The 23075-nt window shown below is 40.3% G+C and overlaps 1 protein-coding gene across 2 annotated transcripts in view; it reads left to right on the forward strand.

Moving 5' to 3' along the window:
• The window catches only part of MMP16 (matrix metallopeptidase 16), a 141416-nt gene that overhangs the window by 73444 nt on the left and 44897 nt on the right, over positions 1-23075 (forward strand). For both annotated transcript variants that reach the window (XM_072151580.1, XM_072151581.1), the window contains 2 exons: positions 342-464; positions 12996-13300. In XM_072151580.1, coding sequence (XP_072007681.1) covers positions 342-464; positions 12996-13300 — 428 coding nt within the window. The remainder of the gene's footprint in view (positions 1-341; positions 465-12995; positions 13301-23075) is intronic.

Here is a 23075-nt window from a genome sequence, read left to right on the forward strand (position 1 = left end):
CTATTTTGACACTTTTTGTCTATATTGTCAGTTGGGAACATAAATTTCTGTCTCCTGTAGCCTTGTAATTGTGGGTTGGGGGTATCAGATATAATTTGTAATGTAGTTTTACAAAATGTTCATATTGAAGTGGATTCGATCTTAATATGAATTTGTTATATGTGCACCTCTGTGTATTTGGTCAGACTTACAAGCTGTGTACTTACCATAGAATATCTGTTCTGCTGTTATACACATATAATTTATAGCTACTTCTTGTCTTAGATTTGTTTATGGATACCTGTTGTCCTCTATATCTGTTATAACTGAACTCCTATAACATTTATATTCATTTGTTACAGCTGGATGAAGAAACCACGATGTGGAGTGCCTGACCAGAAAAACGGTATTTCCAGATTTAGTGTCCGCCGGAAACGTTATGCCTTAACTGGGCAGAAGTGGAATCACAAGCATATCACATACAGGTAAAGAGGATGTGATCGGTATCATTTTTAAAGTGCATCTAACTGTCAAAATTTTTTTCAAAAATCAGTAACCGCAAATTTGTAAAGTAACATAAACTTGACTCCAAATGAAAGGAAATACATGAGCAGGTCAGTACTTTGTGATAGGGGTCCTCCAGATGACCACTAGTCGTATAGTTACATAGTTGTTATGTTTGAATCAAGTTCAACCAATATACTATGGGGCTTATTTACTAAGGGTCCCGTGGCCGCATTTCCGTCGGGTTTTCCGACTTTTCGGGGATCGCGCCGCCGGGGCAGGGATTTAGAAGGGCATTGTGTTGCATGCGATCGGATTTTGACGCAATTGCTCCGGCTTTCATGTGACACAAATCAGGCGGCGGGCCGTGGGACAACCCGACGGATTCGGACAAACCGCGGGATTTAACTTAAATCGCAATCCAAGCACTTACATGCATCCGAAAAACTCCAGGGGACCTGAGCGGGGAAGCGGCACACGCATGAAATTAGGCGTACGATCTTTGTGAATCGCATGATCATTGGACACTCTGGAACTTCTGTGGCTGGGTAAGTAAATGTGCCCCTATACGTTTATATGTTTAGCCAAAAAAATTGGCAAAACAAATTTGCTATTTATGGCTTATGAGCAGGTTTTTTGCACACCAGACCTTCCTTTGCACTATCGAGATTAATAGCTTCCAAAACCATTCTGAATTGCTATAATTTACAATTTATAAATATAGCTCAAATTTATGGAGCCTTGATAATTTATACATTTATGACTAGATGGAATTTAGTTAAAGCTTTCATCTCTACTAAACAATGATAATCAAATGCAGAAAATTTTTGGGTGGGATAAAAGATGTTAGGGAATATTTGTTAATTGTTAGGGTCTGGCCAGTTATAATTGGCAGCAGGGCCGGTGTTAAGGGGGGGGGGGGGACTGGGCATTTTCCCAGGGCCCCCTGTCCTAAAAGGGCCCTATTGCTTTTTAATACCCATTGGTTGAATGCCTGGGTGAAGATTCTTATCTCCTGTCTATGTATATATATCATCTATTTGTCTAGTTATCTATCTCCTATAATTTGTCTATTTCCTATCTACATATCTGTCTATCTAACCATTTATTTATCTAGCTTTTTATCTATCTATCTCCAATCTATTATCTATCCCTCTATCAATCAATCTTCTATCTCTGTTCTACGGTATCTATCTCTCATATCTATCATCTATCTGTATAAAATCTACTTTATATTTCTGAATCTATAAATCTATCATCTGTTCATAAATCTATATCATCTTTCACTATCATTAATCTCCCTATCATCCGTCTATCTCCTATAAAAATCCTCCTACAAAGGAGCCTCTTACTGACTGTGACGCTTCATAAAATAGATTTATTCTGGGGCCCCACTTTTAGTTTTGCCCAGGGCCCCACTTTGTCTAAAACCGGCCCTACCTGGCAGTTTGGCCTTTGTGCCTTTGTGTCCTTGTGTTTACATGACACCGAACAGCTGATTGGTGTGGGGGCTGGATGTTCATGTGCTGTGGTTTGCCGTGGACAGCTGATGGGGGGTTTACATGGCATAGGACAGCTGTTCCGTGCAAGGCTCGTATGTTTACATGGTGTAATACAGCTGAGATGTGCAAGTGTTGGGTGTTTGCATGGTCCAATACAGTTCATTGCAGGGGTTGGATGTTAAAGTGGCGCAGGAGAGCTGATTGCTTTCGGGGCTGGGTGTTTACACGGTGCGTGACAGCTGACCAGTGCGGGGGTCGTTTGTAGACCCCTAGCCAATCAGCTATCTTAAGCGTAAAAACTTAAACATTTTTAGTTTGCCGTTATTCTGTTGAAACAAATAATAAGTCTGAGTAAAGTAAAGCATAGTCTTCCATGTCATTTCCTAAAGTAGCATTTTAAAGGAACATCTTAGAAATGTTGATTGTTATTTTGGAATTTGCTTGCAGGCTTAAAATGTATGTTTTACCTTCTGTCATTCTCATTTACAGATTACTGTAATGAGAATTTTATAGCTCGGCTGTGAACTTGATAAAGTCGGGGTCTTTAAAAAATTGATTGAAGCTTTCAAGTTAATTACACGGAGTTAACTAAAGCGACATAGACATTTCATAGGGAAGAGTTATCGGAGAGGCAATTGTTTGGCTGTTCTCGGATGATAAGCTCATGAGGATGGAGCTTTGTATCGCTCAGAATAATTGTCTGGTAAGGCAGGAGCTCAGCCAGATCCTTGGAATTGAAATAAGATATGAAAAATATAAAGAGAGATATGTTTATGTCCTTCCCTAATTTTCAGCTTTTCTCAACGCATGGAGTGTATAGTTTATGATGACCTCCACTGCACGTGTCTTAAAGCGTGGCCATCATTTGAAATATTTTTTAATATTGTGTGTGATATACTTCATTAACAAATTCTGCTTAGTTTTGTAAAAAAAAAAAATCAACCTACTCCCTCCCATAGAGATGCACATTCCAGCCTGAACTTTTTGGAGATTTACCAACACGTTACCAATGGGCAACTAGAACAGTTCTGCTCAAAGAGACTTATGATAAATCTCCCCATGTGTGGCTATGGAGGCTGCATGAGCTCACATCTAATCTCCCTGTGTGTGTTTAAACAGCTCTGAGAAGGGAGGATTAACTACTTCATTTTCAGGTTGATGTTTGACTATAGTGCTTATAGCATACAACAGCCAGGGAGAGAGGAAGGGTCAATCAAGCCTGTAGACAGATTTACCATATAAACAAAGAAGCAACATTGTAACTAACTAAATTTACAAATTACGAATTTCTTATTGAAGTATATTAGAAAAATGTTTACAAAATTCCCCCCCCTCCCTTCATCTGAAATTAACATAACTCATAAAGAACCATTATCCACTGACCAGCATCATGTGGAATCTCTATTTACTTTAATAGGACTTGCAGGAATAGTTGAGCAGGAAGGCGCGGCTGTACAGGCAGTACCCGGGTTACATACAAGATAGGGTCCATAGGTTTGTTCTTAAGTTGAATTTGTATGCAAGTCGAAATTTTTAATAATTATTAATATATTATATTATTTATTATTTTATAATTGTAGATCCAGATAAAAACAAAATGTTTTGCCCCGGTGACAATCCGAGTTTTAAAATTCTTAGCTGTATTGGGATCAAGGATTTTCAATAAATAAATACGTAAATATAAATAAAATAATTACAGACCCCTTACAGCTGATCAATGCAGCCTCAGACTTAAGTAATGTATCCAGAGAGCTTCACCAGAGGTCACAGTGGGCAGAGGGGTTCTTTTTTAACTAGGGGCCATCTGTAAGTCGGGTGTCCTTAATAAGCGGAACGCCTGTATTAGAAAATTCATATGGAAGGATGCGTGAACATTTAAACAAATCTGGAGTTGCCTCTCAGAATACCATTGCATCCAACAATGTACCCATGTCCTTATAATAATAGTGGTTTCCCAATTTGGAAAGAAAAAAGCCTGATTTATAGGTTACCTGGACCTGTTTACTAAGGGTTGATGGATGGTTGGCCCCTGAAATGACTTTAGCCAGTTTCCAAAAGAAGTCCAATACTACATGAAAAAAGATCATTCTCAGTAGTGATAAAAATGATGTTTTTTACGCCTTCTCACCTCTTTGGGCCTAAGGGATTATAAGATTCTGACTCTATGATGAACATAAGTAGCAGAAATTTCCAAGCCTGGGAAACGGAAGATAATGGAAACTATGTTTGGAGTGACTGATAATCTGGTAAAAGCCTGTAATATAGGTTAATAAGGCAGGATTTATTATGTATCTAGTATTGCACACGTTTCATGTGGTCCCGGTCCTGTCAGCAGAGACTTGTTTTCCGCGGAGATTAGAATAAATACCATTTACTTATCATCTTAAAGAGCATGTGTTACAGCTGATGTACCGATTACACGTCTATCCGCGGAGACATCCCACCGAGGAATACGCACGTAGGCTCAGTGCCTGGATATGACATTTTCAAGCAACGTCTCCATGACAATTTACAGCACTATTTTGGAAGCTATTTGTGACAGATGATACAAAAACCCATCAGCTGTCAGTTTTTCAAGTGAATAATTAATAATCACGAACAATAACAATTACTGCAATGAATATTAGGAAGATTATTGAGATTTAGGAAATACTTTACCAGAAGTAAAAAGCTCTTTAAGGGGCTATTTCCACCTTTCCACTGGGTTTCTGGACTATAAGGGGTAAATTCTGCATTTCCAGTGCCCCAAGCTAAATTCTGTCTGTCCACTCCCTAAGTTTGTCAGAGCAGGGAGTCTATTGCTCCTTGTTCCACAATAGCTTTAAAGGGAACCTGTCACCAGGAATGTCATTCTGTATCATTACAGTACTTTATATAAGTTTCATTTACATTACCTGCCTCCCTGCCAGCAGCATGTTATGAGTCCAGGGGAAGGGGCTGTGTGTCAGTCTCCTCATGTATTTTTTCCTCTAATCCACATCACACCCCTTCCTCCTTTGCCTGCTCAATGCACATGAAAGGAAGTGGGAAGGAGGAGGGAGCTGAATGAGTGTGGAGGAGACTGAGACACAGCCACACACACATGCTGGAGCTGCCCTCTATTGGGACTTACCATACGTTGCTGGCTGGGAGCCAGGTAATGTAAAATAAAGTTTTGTAAAGTAGTTGTAGTATTCAGAATTCTAACAAAGGCATTTTTAATGTCAGCAAAACTTTTTACCCACTAAAAATGACATTCCTGGGGACAGGTTAGCTGCATTGCATCACTGTGTGTCCTCCCTGCCATTTCCAGCATCCCAAACCTTTGCATGGGTTGCATTATTGGTAAGTTTGCCTCTGTGAATCATAAATAGAACATATAAAGAAAATAGGGTACTCATTTTATGAGTAATGAGTGAAAATGTGTGTATTCTCCATAGTGCACACTCCAAACTATTCTTTCTAGACGTAATTTACATTTTTGAAGAACACACTTAGCAATCCATATAGAATATAACATTTAATTCATTCAAAGATATCTATTAATTTGTGTTCATATCTCAACTTGACAAGACATGAAAGGAAGTAAAGATTTGTTACTGTAATCATGGAAATCACTACGTTGTTGTATTGACTATATTTGGATACAGGAAGTTTTTTGGGGGGCCGTTCTCAGTAGGATTACAGGTTGAATCTGATGGACCTGTATCTTACTCTTAGATCCCAAGAAACCATACAAGGACAGAAGGAGAATCATACACCCTACTCTTTCGTCTGCGCACAACCCCTGCATCCTCCTGTATAACAAAACGTTCTTGTAGAGCAAGACCAATCTGACCTGAGCAAAAGTCCTTAGTACAGGGACATTAAATTGCCTTTGGCTATCGAAGTGATTTCCCGCTTGGATGTATGAGGAATGTCCTTGACATGAAACTGTGTAAATGGATTCTTTGCATGTTGGAAGGGTTTACTGACAATAAGCTGAAAAGTATACCTCTGGTATACCAGTCTTTGGCAATCTGTGCTGGGAATATCAGAAAGTTTACATTAAAACCTATAGTCATTTTTGCAATGCCACACTTGTCCTCCAGAGATGCCATATGTAACAGCTTCCCACTGTGGTGATGAGGGCCTTTATAAGGTTATATCCCTCTGTTAGTATTTCTACTAGAAGGGTTCATGGATTTTTAGGGTTGGGAATGATTGGTTTTCTCTACTAAAATTAACCTTTAAGTCTGTAAGTTGGGTGAGAGGGTATAGTGGGTACTCTGTTCAGGATTACACAATACAGGTGGTTCCCTACTTAAGAACACTCAACTTACATACGACCCCTAGTTCCAAACGGACCTCTGGATGTTGGTCATTTACTGTACTTTAGCCCCAAGCTACAATAAACAGCTGTAACAGTTATCACAGGTGTCTGTAATGAAGCTTTAGTGTTCATCCTGGTTCCTATGACAACCCAACATTTTTAAAATCCAATTGTCACAGAGACCAAAAAAGTTCTGGCTGGGATTACAATGATAAAATATACAGTTCCGACTTACATACAAATTCAAGAACAAACCTACAGACCCTATCTTGTATGTAACCCGGGGACTGCCTGTATGGCTTCTTTCTTTAATAAACACCATCCTGCTGGTCCATGGGTTGTGTCTGTATTGGAGTTTAGCTTCATTGGTCAATGGTATTGAATTCTACAAGCAATCTATACATAGGTATGGTGGTGTTTTTGAAAAAGCAGACATGTTTTTCTCACACTGGACCACCCTTTGAAGCTATGTTCACCTTTACCAACAGCCCTTGTGGCAGGCAATTTGTTTGTATTGCTGTTTAGATCACAGCTTCCCAATTTGTCTATTGCTAAAATCTATCTTTGAATGTCAACATCCTCTCTTCCTTTATTTACAAACCTAAGTACATGCTACAGAGAGTCCTACTACTCCCCACCCCCTGGAATGCCCCTACTATCTCACAGCAGACGGCTCAGTTTGGTAGAGCACAATCCTGCTGTATCCAACCCTAAGCCATGCTTCCCATCTCACAGCCAACAGTTCAGTCTGACACAGCACAGTCCCTCAGTTACCTATACAATTGCATGGCTTTAGAAGTTCATGGGTTGATGGGCAATTTCTCTTGTACCTGTAGGTTATAGATTAACAAGTCACATGTGGAAAGCACACAAACTGAAAAAAGATGAATGTAATGATCCAATGGGAAGTATCTGCCGAAAAAAAGAGAAGCAGAAAATGAAATCTATGTTTGACTAGGCGTAATTCATTTATTTCACTAAGCCAGAAAACCCCAGCGAAAAGCCCTTCTTCTAGCTAAGCTTTGATTGATGCCAGCAGGAATGAGAAGATTCAGGTGTAACAAATCACAGAGAATTGTAAGCCTTTTATTTTTATGAGACCCTGACGAATTATGTAGTATACCCCAATTAACTGATTAGGAAGCCTCGTATTTACGGGGAGAGGCCCTTAATGTGTTTCAGCTGCAGAGCCTTGAACTGTTCCTCAGTACATCCATGTATATCCACACCACGGCTTTATCTCCAGGCTGCTCTTCTCTCTGTCGTGAATGGATGACACACAAATGTTGTCACTGTGAATTTCAAGTAGACACTGAGACTTCTTTACTAGAAATATTTACTATGAGGAATTACAATACCCGCTCCGACGTCTCATGATACGACAAAAATGCAAATCAGGAAGAGCTTGGGTGAAAATAAGTGAGAAGTATCACCCTCACTGGAGCAGCTTTATGTACCGTTATGGAGAAGACTCATTGAGATGATTATGACGGTCACATCACATTATGTAAAGACATCTATAACCAGGCATGATGGAAATGTCAACGCTGTAAATAGTAAATAGTGTAATAGCATTTCATAACTAAGTTTAATTATTGACAAACGAAAAAGGACTCCAGCTTCGAAATGGGATCGTAAAAATACTTCACTTCCAGCTTTATTTTTCTTTTAAAACATACAAGTACGTCATGGCAAAGGATAAGGAATAGCAAGAGTGTGAGACTGAAACTATCCTACGCGTTTCGATCTTATTCATGGCTTGAGCTTGAAGGTGTATTCTCGTCTGGGCATTTACATTCAGATTCATTAATCTGCCATATATAAACATTTCTTCAATTAGATGTTATTAAAAAAATTGTTCCTGTGTGAAGATAATTTCTCATAAATGTAATCATATGGTCCCTTAAAAACAAGACTGTGTCCTTGGATATGACCACCTCTGCTGGAGGGATTGCACAAAGAAACAAAAAGTTTTTGTATATGATATGTCCGAAAGTTACTGCATGTTCCGCAGCTGTCCTGTGGTAATGACTGCTGAATCCAGGAGGTCAGGCAGGACTCTATAGCGCATGTCTGGCCACTGCTTCCAAAATGTGAGGTGGTCGTATCTGAGGAAGCTATCTTGTTTCTAAGGGACAGCATGACTACATTTTTGAGAAATTATGTTCACAAAGGAACATTTTTTTTTAATATCATCCAATTGAATAAATGTTTACATGTGGCAAATAAATTAAGTTAAATATGAATTCCCAGATGGGAATACCCCTTTAAGTTTGATTATTGATAGATAGAGGTCCTGCCTCGTCCGTCTCAAAAATGATGGTCCCCCAAAGAAATATATTAAAAGTGCATACTGAATGGGGCTTATCCAGGAGAAATATTTCCCTAAAGAGGGTTTCTGATTTTTCCTTATGCACATTCAAGCAGTCATCATGGTACAGGATTAAAAAAGTTAGGCCCAAATAAATGTTTTTTTTCCCTCATCCCTTAATAAAATCTATCCATGGTTGGCCGTTTAAGTGTGGGAGACCGGCGTCTAATATAAAACATATCAAACTTTAATTAAGTTTTATTTAAAATCGCAAAGTCATGGTGCAACGATTAAGGTACATGACGGGATAATAAAAAGAAAACGGCTTTGTGACGCTCTTCGAACTTTAGGTTCTTTGTCAAGCAAGACAAATGCGTAGAGACAGAATAACAAGAATACATCTTTTCTGACAAGGCGGCTTTGATACAGCAGCTCAGCTCTATGTAAAGTGGATACCTAAATAAAAGCAGCTTAGGAACAGCAGTTCAGCCCTATGTGAGGATGATACTAATATCATGGCAGCTTAGATACAGCTGCTCAGTACCATGCATGGCAGACACTAATATAATACTGTTGGTTTATCAGCTGTAGTGGGAAATGATAACACTCGAGTTCCCCAAATGTAGTGAGAATTGAATATAAGGAGTTGTGGATCATTACTCCAGGCAAGGCATGACCAGCGTTTCACATAATAAACAACACAAATAACATTACAGTTACTACCTTAATTTTGGGGGGTGGGGAGAGGTTTGGGGGGGGGATGAGGGTGTGACTTAATCCTTTGCTTTAGCCACTGTATGGTTGAATAGTTCTATTGCCTCGGGATGAAGGAGTTGGGGAACCTCATGGTATGGCAATACACCTGGCGGTAGCAATAACTTCTGTTGCTCCGTTGCTGCCGTAGTGTGTTGTGTAGTGGGTGGGTGGGTGGCGTTTTTTGCAATGGCATCAAATTTCCTAAGGCATCTGGTTTGCCAGACTTCCTCTAGCGGATGCAGTGTTTCCCCAAAAGTGCTCTGGGCTCTTCAGATGACCTTGTTGAGTCGGTTCTTTTCTCTACTGTTTAAGCCTCCTCCCCAACAACTGCATAGAACAATATGCTCACCATCATCGTTAGGTAACATTTTTTTCAATATTAGGGTGGAGATTTGGAATGAACTAAGCTTCTTCAACAAGTGCAACCTGGTCATGGCCTTTCCGCATAACCAGTCGATATTGGTCCTCCATTCAAGCCTGTCATGAATGTGCACCCCCAGGTACTTGTAGGTGTTGATTTGATCTTTTTTGCCCATTTATCCTAATTGGTACTACGGACGTTTTGTTCCTCTTTAGGTCAATGACCATCTCGCTGATGCTATTTCTATACTCCTCATCGTTGCCCTCGTTAATGCAACCGACAATAACCAAGTCATCCGAAAATTTTTGCAGGTGTCAGGAGATACAGAGTTATATCTGAAGTCCAAGATATCCCAGAGTGTGGGTGGGGACTCTCTAAGAGACTTCCTCTCTGCTATGAGATGCTGTGTGCTGATAATGTGCTTAGATTATAAGGATGCAGGACTCATCTACACTTTCATTTAGCTTCTGAACATTACACTAGTATTTGGCACACAGAAAAGGAGAGATGAGACAGATCAGAGATGAGAGATAAGATCCATGAGATACATATAACACAATGACACACTTCAGCTTTGCTACATCTGAGCCATAACAAATACTGTCAGCTTTGCTATTACTCCTTCCCCTGCTATAAAGATCTTATCAGTAGCTTGTAGATTTAGCCTACTGACTACAGAATCTGCTCTGCCCGACCCCAAGTCAGAAAATTTATGGTTGGATCCCGGGGCAACTGAAATTGTATATATCAGGACTGATAGAGACAGGTTGGAATTATATATGTGAAATGCTGTATTTTAATATGTTCTTTTGTTATATTTAAGAATCTTGTCTTTGTGGAAACACCGCTTTAAGAAAAATATTCAGCCACTGTATAGCATCCCAGCTCCTATTCCATCCTAAAAATAGGTCAATATTATTAAGAAATGGGCACCAGCCCGATAAAATAATTTTAAGCTGCCTCGACAGACTATTTCTTTTATTCCTGACCGTCAGATCAGCCATCCACTGTCTTGCTTTGATTTTAGATTATATTCTGAGGTGAACAAAATCCATATTTTCAGTATTTTAATAAGTATAAATTCTCTTTGTATATCTTTTTACTGTGAGTCCAGTTTGACAGGCGGAGGCATAGCGTTACACTGGAGACGCGGCCCCCTCACCCTCACCGGGAATGACACACAAAGGATATGAGATCCGTTGAGATGATGGGTAGAGCAAACTACTGTCAGACAGACCGGTCATTGATTCCGTCAGGCTGATGAGATTGATCATGCCAGATAACAAGATCCAATATTTTTAAGTATAAAACACAGGAAAATTTCTGCTCCGGAACAAGGCACTTATTGTGATTCTGTATTGTAATCTTCATGAATGTAAAATCAATATTACAATGATCCTATATTACAGACCATGTAAAATTCTAATTACTGTATAAAGATTTTTACATAAATACATCCTTGGTTAATATCACTTGACCATGTCTCCATATTGTCTGGTTTATTTTTATATTATTTGTTGGTTAGGGTTGCAGCTTTTATGCACATAGCACATACAAAGCCCCTATGGATCCGCAATATAATGCCATAGAAACACCCGGTGCTGCAATATAGGGCCAAATGATATTATAGAGATATTCATTGCTATGACCAGTTCTTCTAGTGGAGAAAACATCGATAATATGTCATAATTAAGAGAATGCTGCAATAATTTCTGAATACTATACAATTCCCATCTCTGTACCTCCATCTGTTCTTCCTATTCTTAACTGAACATGTTCCAGGATGAGTGTCACAAAGATGAGTAACTTTTCAAGACAACGTTGTTTCACGCCATTGCATAATAGTATAATACCTGATTTGTCCCTGTGTGTGGACATGCAGTGGTTGTATTGTAAATTTCAACGATTAAAAGGTTTTACGATGTACTCAATTGGAATACAACATGTTGAGCTCTTACCAAAGTATAATTAAACATTAACTAAATGAGTTGTGGAGATGATGAATGCAATCTTATTAATGTACCTGTATCCTTTTGTCTACTGCCACTATAATACAAATGTGTGCTCTGTTCTCCAGTCACAGAAGTGAAATAAAGAGAAACTGTTTGATGACTGAACTCTTTACTGACAGTACCTGGATAGTCTCATCTCCTTTTAAGGCTGGATTATCATGTGGGATATGCTCTGGCATTACAAGAGTTGATCTTTAGCTACCTGTCTTTATATATCTGCTGTGTACGGATTTGAGAAGGCATTCTGAAAAACTGCTCACTACAGGAGAATGAGGGAATAAACAGAACGGTTCAAAGGTTTAGTTATACTTTAAACTAAGTTAGGAAAGACTTGATGTGTTGTATTATGGCTCCTTATGACCATTTTGAGTTTTTTTGATTATTGGAGAATACTTCTGTATATACTGGTTTTGTGCTTATGAAATAAGTAGCAAATAGAGGTACACTTTGGCCCACATCTTTCTATACAGTGTAATTATAGTAGCCATTAACCATCAGTCTACCTGGTTTCTCCAGCTGATTTTTCCAAGTGCCCTTTAATGAAGCTTCCTGGGCCGACTATTATCATTTTACTCAACTCACTGCTGTTTGTAGTTTGTTTTAAAGGGAACCTGTCATCAGAAATGGGCCTTATAAACCACTACTAGTATGTTTTCAAGAAGCTTAATACCTTCCAGATTATGTTTCTTTCATGGCTCAGCATAGATCCATCATGCAGAAAATCAACTGTGAGAGAAAAGTGAGATGTAAACTGGTATAAAGTCGAGGAGGCGGAGAGTTTAACATTGAAGTTAAGCTCTCCCCACATCCTCCCATGTGATTGACATCTTTCACCGGACTTCAGGACATCTGCCTAGTGATGTCTGTGGATGCAGGACTATCAATTACAGCAAAGAGGGGATCAGTGACAGCTTGACTTCAGTGCTAATTTCTCCGCCTCCTTGACTTTATACAACTAATTCACATCTCACTTCAAAGCTGATTTTGTGGATGATGCCACCACCCTGGGCCCTGAAAGAAACATTATCTGGAAGGTGTTTAGCTGTTTAACATACTAGTAGTGGTTTATAAGGCCAGTATCAGTATGACAGGTTCCCTTTAAGAACAATCTTTTTTAAGACTTGTGGTAATACACAGCAGCTAACCTGAAATGTCTTCTAAAAATAGATAAAGCACAAAATACAAGGAAAGGAAAGTCCATGCTGACCTAAATATATGATCAACCTCTAGGTTTTTAGTTGTAACTATTTGTAATTCTTATTCTTTCTTTCTTTTGCAGTATAAAGAACGTCACTCCAAAAGTGGGAGACACAGAAACACGTAAAGCCATTCGCCGTGCCTTTGATGTTTGGCAGAATGTAACTCCATTGACATTTGAAGAAGTTCCATACTATGAGTTAGAAAACAACAAACGGGAAGTAGACATTACCATCATCTTTGCATCAGGTTTCCATGGGGATAGCTCACCGTTTGATGGAGAGGGAGGATTTTTGGCCCATGCCTATTTCCCAGGACCTGGAATTGGAGGAGATACACATTTTGATTCAGATGAACCATGGACTTTAGGAAACCCCAATCATGATGGTAAGAATAGATACAAGTAAATATATGAAGAATATAGTAAATATAGGAATCTCTTTTGATGGCTTATACATGTTTTAACTGGGTCTGGGATGTCTTTATTTAAAGGGGCTTTCTCACGAACAGAAGTTATGCCCTATCCACAGGATAGGGCCAAACTTGCTGATCAGTGGGGGTCTTGGTAATGAGACCCCCAAAGATCATGAAAACGAGGGCTCCGATGACCCGTTTGTTTGACACTAGCTTTGTTTCCTGAATAAGTTTCTGTTCCATATGCCCCTACTTTTCTCTGTTGAAGACCTGACTCTGATCCATATGTATGTACCCTGAATGTTATCTGTTTGCTGCCTGTGCCTGACCTTTGGTTTGTTATTTGGATTCTGCTGGATTGCCTCCTGCCCTGATACCTGGACTGTCCGAGACTTTGCCTGGTCTGCCCCATGCTGTTCTGAACCTGTGTCCCCTAACTGACCTAGGACAGCTGCTATCCAACTGGGGCCCCCATAAGAGGCAGCAGCAAGGGCTGTGGTGTTGGAATCCAAACCTCTGACTCCCCTAATTTCCCTAACTTCCTAAATTTTATAATAATTTCAACACCGACTCCACCAAAATGGTGACTTACGTACACTCCACAATTCGGACTCCACAGCACTGGTAGCAGTCTTACGATTCCTACATGATGATGTCCAGATCTATGTATACTGGTGCGAAACTGAGCTTAATGGTGACCCAAAGTCAAAGAAGTCCACAACCTGCTGTTAGCTATAACGAAGTACAAAACCCGGTATACATCTGTTGAGTAGAGATGTTCAGGTTTGGATTTGGTGTTCAGGCTTACCCCTGCTGTTAATGTTGCAATCAGTGCTGTCATCAGTTGCAGGTGTTTACCCACGGGCAGCATTTAATGAGATAAAGACCTGCAATCTGTGCAGGTTAGTTTTTTTTAGGTTCTTTTGAGGTTCTACCAAAATCGAACCTGAATGGGTCCGCTCAACCCTACTGTTGATTGTTTTGCAGCCTATTCCTGTACTGTACCAAGTTCCCAGACTTAAACCTTAGACTTAAAACGGAATGATATAGAAGTGGTGTAAATAATTGGCAATGTCCTCAGTGGAAAATATATAAATATTTCTTTTCGAGAAGGAAGAAAACTGTGTCTTAAGCATAATTCAAATTCCACCTTGTAAGAAGGAGGCTTAAAGCATGACTTCCATGTAAATGGCACTTTAGAGGCAGCTTCTTTTTGGGAGGAAAAAAATGCTTCACTTTTTTCAATTTGTGAAGTCTATACCTTCTTCTTTTTTTGCCTGAAAAGCGTTGAAATTATTCTCTCCCCCGGTTTATTAGGAGGATAGATAACAATATGGCTTGTATCTCCTGGCATTCACTGCAGGATAATGTTATAGAGTAATTTTTCTAAACAATTGGACCGTGTCAACCTATGTAAATGTAATTGTAAGAAACCTGACTGCTTCCAGTCTTAGGGAACTTCAGGAAAGAATGGCACTTCATTTTCCTCATTCCGAGAAAAAATAAAAATGGAGCGCGGTATAATATTGTTTTCCATTTTTCTGAAGCATCTGTCAGGCGGCATGTTGAGATGAAATGACATATGTTAGATTGGAACTTTTCTGTTTAATAAATCATCCAACATCAGAACTGTTTGAGATAATATGAAGACTTACAGCGTTCTAGATGGGATTTTCTTCTCTGGCATTTTGGTTTATTTTACTACACTGTTGCAGTCACTCACACCCCATGTTAGGTCACATTGTTCTAATTCTTTGATGGACTCATGATCAAAACATAAGTTTCATTGTCTTTTTATATTCTCTGTAACTATAGACTGGAATCTCCCCTCTTCTGCTTTTAGTGGATCTACACACTTCACCTTCTTCATCGTATAGCACATTACTGTAATCATGTTTTCTGTAGGGTGTAGTTGTCCCACAGGGAACCAAGAACTCCTTCCATCATGGAAATCTATGACACATGGACCACCATCCTCCGTGTTCAGTCCATAAAATACAGTAACCAAATAGTCTTAGTTTTATGCACCAAGCACATTCCAGGGAACCTTAAAAGGGCTGGCCATTTTACCTCATGTTTATCGAAATGTGGGGGTGGGCAAGATATTCAGTAATTTCCCAATCTATTTTTAGTTCTGCACCGCTTTATTGAAATTAAGTGAAGCCTCTGGTTCAGAAATGCCGTTTACTTCATCAGGAGCCATTCCAGACCATATAATGGCCACAAATGAAGGGTCATGTGACCTCTTATTGTCCATGACCAATCTTCCTTCTAGGACCTTATGATAGTGTGTTTTTGAATACCTCCATAAGGTCCAAAAGGTAGTTTGGTTCGACAGACTGTAATACATAGACTGTAATATAGAATGCATAATGACAGGCACCACAACCAATCAGCGCACACTTATGATGTCATTGGGGGCGTTGCTCAGCATTTAAACATGGTGGTGCCCACCGGCAGCATTGTTTGATGATGTGGTCAGGTTTGACTGTGGCACCTAAAAGGTTAATTGCTGTCAATTTTACAGATTTTTCCTTTTTCATTTTCCCCTCTCCTGTCCGCCCTCCTTCTGGGATGAATGACAGCTTCCGCTAGCTGAAAAACAGAAAAGATTCGGATAAGATTTTGTGCTTGAAAAAATGGCAGATTTGTACTGAATCTGCAAACTAAGGAACCAAAGTCAAAGCTGTCCTATCCTTTTTTTCAGTTGAGCTGTTCCCATAGACGTGAAATTGTCTTTGACCAGCTTAAACTCTACGTGAACTTGACGCGATTTCACTACAAATGGCTATGGCTATCTTTCTAATTCTCCGTTACCTCGGTCTAATGTAAGAATAAAGTGCTCAGTAGATCTGAAGCTTGCCTTTGTCTCTTCATCCCACTGCCTCTGCACATTTGATTGGTCTTGAACTGATGTAATACATGAAAAACCTACACAAACAACTTACAATACAGATCTAAAAAAATGTTTGCCAGCGTATATTTTGCTGCAGACAGATCTTGAAAGCTGACAAGGGAAAATCTATTTTTTGCATGCACAAATGACTCTTTGTCTAATTTCTACAGGCAAAAATACTTGGCGTTGAATCTAAGATGTTTACTTCAATGCTTCCTTTGATAGATAGTAGCAAATGTGCAGGAAATGATGTCGGAGCCAGGAATAATAGTTGCCGTTTTAAACTCTCGAGAGTTTGTTTTCACAATAGAAGTAAAAGGGTTTTTTAATACTATGTATAAGCCATTTTAGGTTAAAGACTTCGGAAGATGGCGCTGCGGGTAATGGAGCTGCATAATCTTCCACTTCTATTATTGACATATTTTTGCTAAAATCTGAAATAATGTAAAAGCAGATGCTTGTAGCTTACATGCTAGTGATTGTATTCAGAATGGTTTCTCTAGAGTTGTTTTTGCCCTGCTTTCCAACATTGGGGGTCATTTACTAAGGGCCCGAATCGCATTTTCCCGTCGCGTTACCCAAATATTTCCGATTTGCGCCGATTTTCCCTGAATTGCCCCTGGTTTTTTGGAGCATGCGATCGGATTGTGGTGCATCGGCGCCGGCATGCACGCGACGGAAATCGGGGGGCGTGGTCATAAGAAAACTCGACGGATTCGGAAAAAACGCCGCATTTAAAAAAAAAATGTGTCGCTTGACACGTGCTTACCTGTGCCCAGCCTGGCTTGGTGAACTTCAGTGCACTTGGACAGACTTCAGTGCAGCAGCGACTCCTGGTGGACATCGGGCACACTACCTTAGTGAATCACCGGAAGACCTGAATCCTCCACAGAGAATGCGCGAATGGATCGCGACAGGACCGTATCTGCCCCATTGTCTTGCTTTTTACATTTGTGTTCACTATACATGCTGATCCCTACATTGCCTTACATACAAACATGTCCCCTTCACCCTGTATCCTCTCTTACCAAATTATATCACATCCACCAGCTCTTCTTCTCAAGCCTACTACTCGATCTATTGCAGACAGGACAGTTCAGCTGACTGGAGAGCTGTTTATGGATATGTTACTCGTGTAGGGACCCCCAAATCTAGTCATACATTTTTATAGTTTAATAGTTATTACGGTTGAAAAAAGACATATGTCCGTCAAGTTCAACCAAGAACTTTTGGAAATACGGATGTGTCTTCCTAATGTTTACTCTTGTTTAAACAAATCTTGAAATGTTTGCAAAAACTGTTTCAAAAATATGTATATAGTTTTTATATTATATTATATATTATATTATTACATTATATATTATATATATATAATATGATATGTGCAACTCAGTGATTGCGTTGTAGATTGGAACTTGTCAAGGTCTTGAGTTGGATTTGGTAACAATTGATGGAATTGTTTCCTTGAGTCAGAAATTTGAGTCCATAACCAATTTCTGTTAGGGTGGATATATCTGCAGCCCTTTTCAGAACCACCGTGCAGAGACTTCATATAGGTCATATGAGGAGTGAGTCTCTTTGGCCATCTTCTAATATCTTACAGGATTATGTGGAACTGTGCAAGACCTCTACTTCCTTCTTACATCATAATCTTAAATCCTTTAGGCCACTTACCATTCTCTCCTCAACAAGTGTCAGGACAGGAAGGGAAAGCCCTAAACTGTCCCTGCCAACATGACAGCCTATCTAAATGATTGCTCCCCAAATTGACAACATTCCCTATACTGGGCAAAGTGAATGGGAAAGGATTGCTCCAAGAGTCAACATGTGAAGATCAGTACCAGGATCAAGAACAAAATTGCAAAGACAAGAGATAGTCCAAATCCCTACCAAAGGTCACAACAAGAATACGTCGCAGCCTAAATCAGAAGTCATTGGGAAAGGGAAAGGATTACTACAAGATTCAGCATGCCAAGAGCAGTGCCAGGATTGTACATCATAAACAAAATCGTAAAGACAAGAAATAGTCCAAATCCCTCTCAAAAGTCACAACAGGAATACATCCCAGCCTAAATCAGAAGTCCATGGGAAAGGGAAAGGATTACTACAAGATCCAGCATGCCAAGGGCAGTACCAGGATTGTATATCAAGAACAAAATTGCAAGAACCAAAGTTAATCGATATCCTTGCCAAAAGACTCAACAAGAAGATATCCAAGTCCAAATCAGTAGTCCAAGGAGTAGTCAGAAAAGCATAATGCAGCCCTTAGGGGCTTATTTCTCTGTAAACTATTTCCTCCTTTCCTTTCCTCTTGAATCAACACATCTCTTGAAAACAAACAAAAAAATCCATGATTTTGTGATAAATATTTTTTTTGAGCACCTAAAATTGATGTGATGGTGTGTTGCCCCATCAATGGTTAGTATAGATGTTACAAAGTCATGAGGCCATGAAGAGATGGAAGAACTGTAAACTAGTGGCCATAGGGGAATTGTTTCTATAATTTCTACTATACATTATGTTTTTCTACAGTTTCACAACAAAGCCCCCCCCCCCCATTTAGAGGCGGCTGTGAAGTCCATAGCTTTGTAAATTGCTCACTTTGAGCGAGATATTTGCCTCTTAATGTCACCGTTTCATGGCTGGTTACAGTCTAATGCATTTTAATTGCTTCACTCCTATGATGTGCTGACAACTTTTGCTCCCAGTAGAATGAATACTCAAAATCATTTTTTCCTTAACAACGAACACATTTCATGTTGATGAAACATGGCGAGTACGCTTTAATTACTTGATTGCCAATCATCTGAAAACTGGTAATTACCCGGAGGTTTGGAGGACAGTATTTTTGATTACAAGCACTTCAGTTCATTCACCTGGGCATAAGTGCCTATCTCTATACTTCAGCTACCAATTTTGTGTTTCGCTTATATTCTCCCAGTACGTCAAAGTTAATTTTCCAACGACGAGGAACGAAACATTCCCAGAATGTGCCATATGGTCAAAGAAGACTTAAAGGGACACAATACATGACTACCAATTTTAAATGAAAGGGATCCAGAAGACATCACGCTGTGAACAAAGTCATTTGTATCATCTGATCTTCTCCAGATGTTATAAAGAACATCCCGGGAGATGAAATGAACTACATGCACCATAATTCTGACCCAATTTATAGCATAAAACATTGTGCATTTTTGTGCATTTTTGAGGCACGTTAGACAAGGGGTTCGTTGAGACTAATTTGGAGCATAAAGTTTTGTTTGGTAATAATACAATGTGCACTATTGTCGTTCTTCTCAGACTAAATGTACTCATTATCAGAAAAGATAGGTAAAGCTACTGTATATTTGAGCAATGGTGGCGACAGCTGAGCTGCCAGTATCTTTAGAATTGTCTGACCAACAACTCTTTCTGTTCTATAACATGCTGCCTGCAGATAGGACACTATTTACAATCTGTTCAGTTTTCCCTGCTATATAATATGTTGCTTGCAGATAGGACACTATGTACAGTTGCCTCCTCCTGCTCTATATCATGCTGCCTGCAGATAGGACACTGTGTACAATCTGCTCAACTCCTCCTGCTCTATAACATGCTGCCTGCAGATAGGACACTATGTACAATCTGCTCAACTCCTCCTGCTCTATTACATAATGCCTGCAGATAGGACACTATTTACAATCTGTCCAGTTTACCCTGCTATATAATATATTGGGGGTCATTTTCTAAGGGCCCGATTCGCGTTTTCCCGACGTGTTACCCGAATATTTCCGATTTTCGCCGATTTTCCCTGAATTGCCCCGGGATTTTGGCGCACGCGCATCGGTTTGTGGCGCATTGGCGCTGGCATGCACGCAACGGGGGGCGTGGCCGAGCGGTAACCCGACGGATTAGAAAAAACTGCCGCATTTAAAAAAAAAATTGGTCGCACAGGCCATACTCACATGCACCACCATGAAGACGATGAACTCCGGGGCACCTCGGCGGACTTCGGCGCAGCAGCGACACCTGGTGGACATTGGGCGCAGGACCTTCATGAATCGCCGGAAGACCCGAACGCTCGTCCGAGAAGCCGCCACTGAAGCGCGAATGGACCAGGTAAGTAAATGTACCCCATTGTGTGCAGATAAGACACTATGTACAAGTGCCTCCTCCTGCTGTATAACATGCTGCCTGCAGACACTATGTACAATCTGCTAAACTCTTAATACTATATAGCCTGCTGTCTGCAGATAGGACACTATGTACAGTCTTCTCAGCTTCCCCTGCTTTATTACATGTTGCCTGCATATAGGACCCTATTTCCAATCTGTTCAGTTCCTCCTGCTATTTAATATGCTGCCTGCAGATAGGACACTATGTGGTATCTGCTCAGCTCCTCCTCCTCTACCAAACGCCACCTTCAGCTCATCTCCTCCTGCTCTATAACACGCTGCCTATTCATTGTACACAGTTTGCTCTGCTTTATAAAATGCTCACTGTGATAAAACATTTTGTGCATTCTTCTCACCCCCTCCTGCTCTATAACATGCTACCTTTAGATTACACTACATTTATAGTTTAACAGGTTTCCCTGTAAGGTACCAAAACACATCTATTATATTCTGTAAAAATAAATGAATGATTTGTTACCACCAGTTACGGTAGACGTGATTGCAGAGGTCCTGGCTGGCGGCTCTGCCTTTTAAGGTCATGAAAATCCTATTGTATCAGTAATGTATAGTTTATGTATAAATTCCAATGGCTTCTGTTGTCTGTTTCTGGGTCTTGTTAGCTTCTTCAGACATAGCAATGAGACAGACACTGTAGATCTCTTGTAAGCAGTGGTTTTCCATTGACGTGATATACTTTACCTATCTCTACGCTGAATCCTTACACATAACAATAACATTAGCGTGCCTACAGATACTGCAGCTATTAATAGGTTTTCTCTAACCAATACCAAGGAGTGCAGCTCTGCTCCAAGATTCTGGGCAAGGACTTCCTTCCTATAGGAATCCCACAATTATTTTCTTATATGATGTGTATCTACAATAGCACCTGGAGGAAACAGGATCTGGTCCCAGGATTAGTGCTCTGCATGATTCAGAGACATTAGTTATTGCAGCGTGGGTAGGAGGGATATATTTAGGAGCGCAGTGCCTTTCTCACTTTATGAAGTGTTAACAATCAGTAGGTCTAGGCCTTAGGTTAATAATTATTTGAACTTTTTTGAGTTTTGTGTATTAAATAAGCTGTTTTTTTCTTTATACTGGCATTCCCCTACTTAAGGACACCAGACTTACAGCCGCCTGTGACCTCTGGTGAAGCTCTCTGGATGCTTTATTACAGTCCCAGACTGCAATGATCAGCTGTAAACTCTCTGTAATGAAGCTTTATTGATAATCCTTGGTCCAATTACAGCAAAAAAATTTTAAACTCCAATTGTCACTGGGGCAATTTTTTTTTTTTCTGGAGCTACAATAATAAGATATACAGTTTTGACTTGCATACAAATTCAACTTAAAAACAAACCTATGGAACCTAAATTGAATGTAACTTGGGGACTGCCTGTAGTTCCTAATTGTGGGGAACGTAAGGTAGAAAAATAAACATTCCACAGTTTTTGGGGTTTTGTTTATAAAGAGTCCATAGTGCTGTATAAAGATTTCTAAACTTTAGTTGACTGGTTCATATGGTTTCAGCAATACCAAGTTTATGGGACAGATTTACTTACCCGGTCCATTCGCGATCCAGCGGCGCGTTCTCTGCGCTGGATTCGGGTCCGCCCGGGATTCATTAAGGTAGTTCCTCCGACGTCCACCAGGTGGCGCTGCTGCGCTGAAGAGCATCGGAACGCACTCAAATACACCGGCCTATCCTGGATGAAGGTAAGTGCAAGCTCCGCGACACTTCCGGTTTTTTAAATGCGGAGGTTTTTCCGAATCCGTCGGGTTTTCGTTCGGCCACGCCCCCCGCTTTCCGTCGCATGCATGCCAGCGCCGATGCGCCAAAATCCAATCGCGTGCACCATAAACCCGGGGCAATACAGGGAAAATCGGCGCAAATCGGAAATATTCGGGTAACACGTCGGGAAACCGCAAATCGGGCCCTTAGTAAATGACCCCCTATGTGTTGTAGGGTTTTTTACTTCTGTAATATAGTAGTATAGGCTTTACTGTTTATGCACATTTAACAAAAAAAAATTGTACGCCAGTATTATTGGACAACTATGGGGGATATTTTTCAGGGTTTATGCACCAGAAAACTGCTAGTACTTGCCATTATTTATGGGCCTGTAGTGGCGTGAAGGGGGGTACGGCTGGTGGATGAGTGGACCGGACAGGCTGTTCCTGCCCCACGTCTGCGCACAAGTTCACATGCTGCAGAATATTTCTACGTCAGGTAGGACCTGGTGTAAAAATAATCTCTGTGCAGCCTAGCAACCCAATACATGAAGACACCGGAGCCTCCTGATATATCGGAACAAGCAGCAAGGGCTGCGACATTGGGGCACATTTACTTACCCATCCCTGTGCGTTCCCCGAGGTGCGTTGTCCGACAAGAATGCCCAGCTGCTGCGATTCACCATCTTCTTCCCGGTATATATAAGTGCATGTCTTGCGATACAATTTAAATGTTCAATTCCGTGCCAACGCCCCCAATTTGTGTTGCATGAAAGCCGGAGTCGATGCACCAAAATCTGATAACATGTGCGCCAAAATGCCCCTTTTAATGCGGTGCAAATCGGAAATTGTCAGAATATCCGCCGATAGTGCGGTCAGCGGACCCTTAGTAAATGAGCCCCATTATCATACGATGGCGAATGGGCAGCAGTGTATCATAAATAACCCCCAATAGCTTTATGTT

Source organism: Engystomops pustulosus, chromosome 5 (assembly GCF_040894005.1).
Source record: "Engystomops pustulosus chromosome 5, aEngPut4.maternal, whole genome shotgun sequence".
NCBI classification, from domain to species: domain Eukaryota; kingdom Metazoa; phylum Chordata; class Amphibia; order Anura; family Leptodactylidae; genus Engystomops; species Engystomops pustulosus.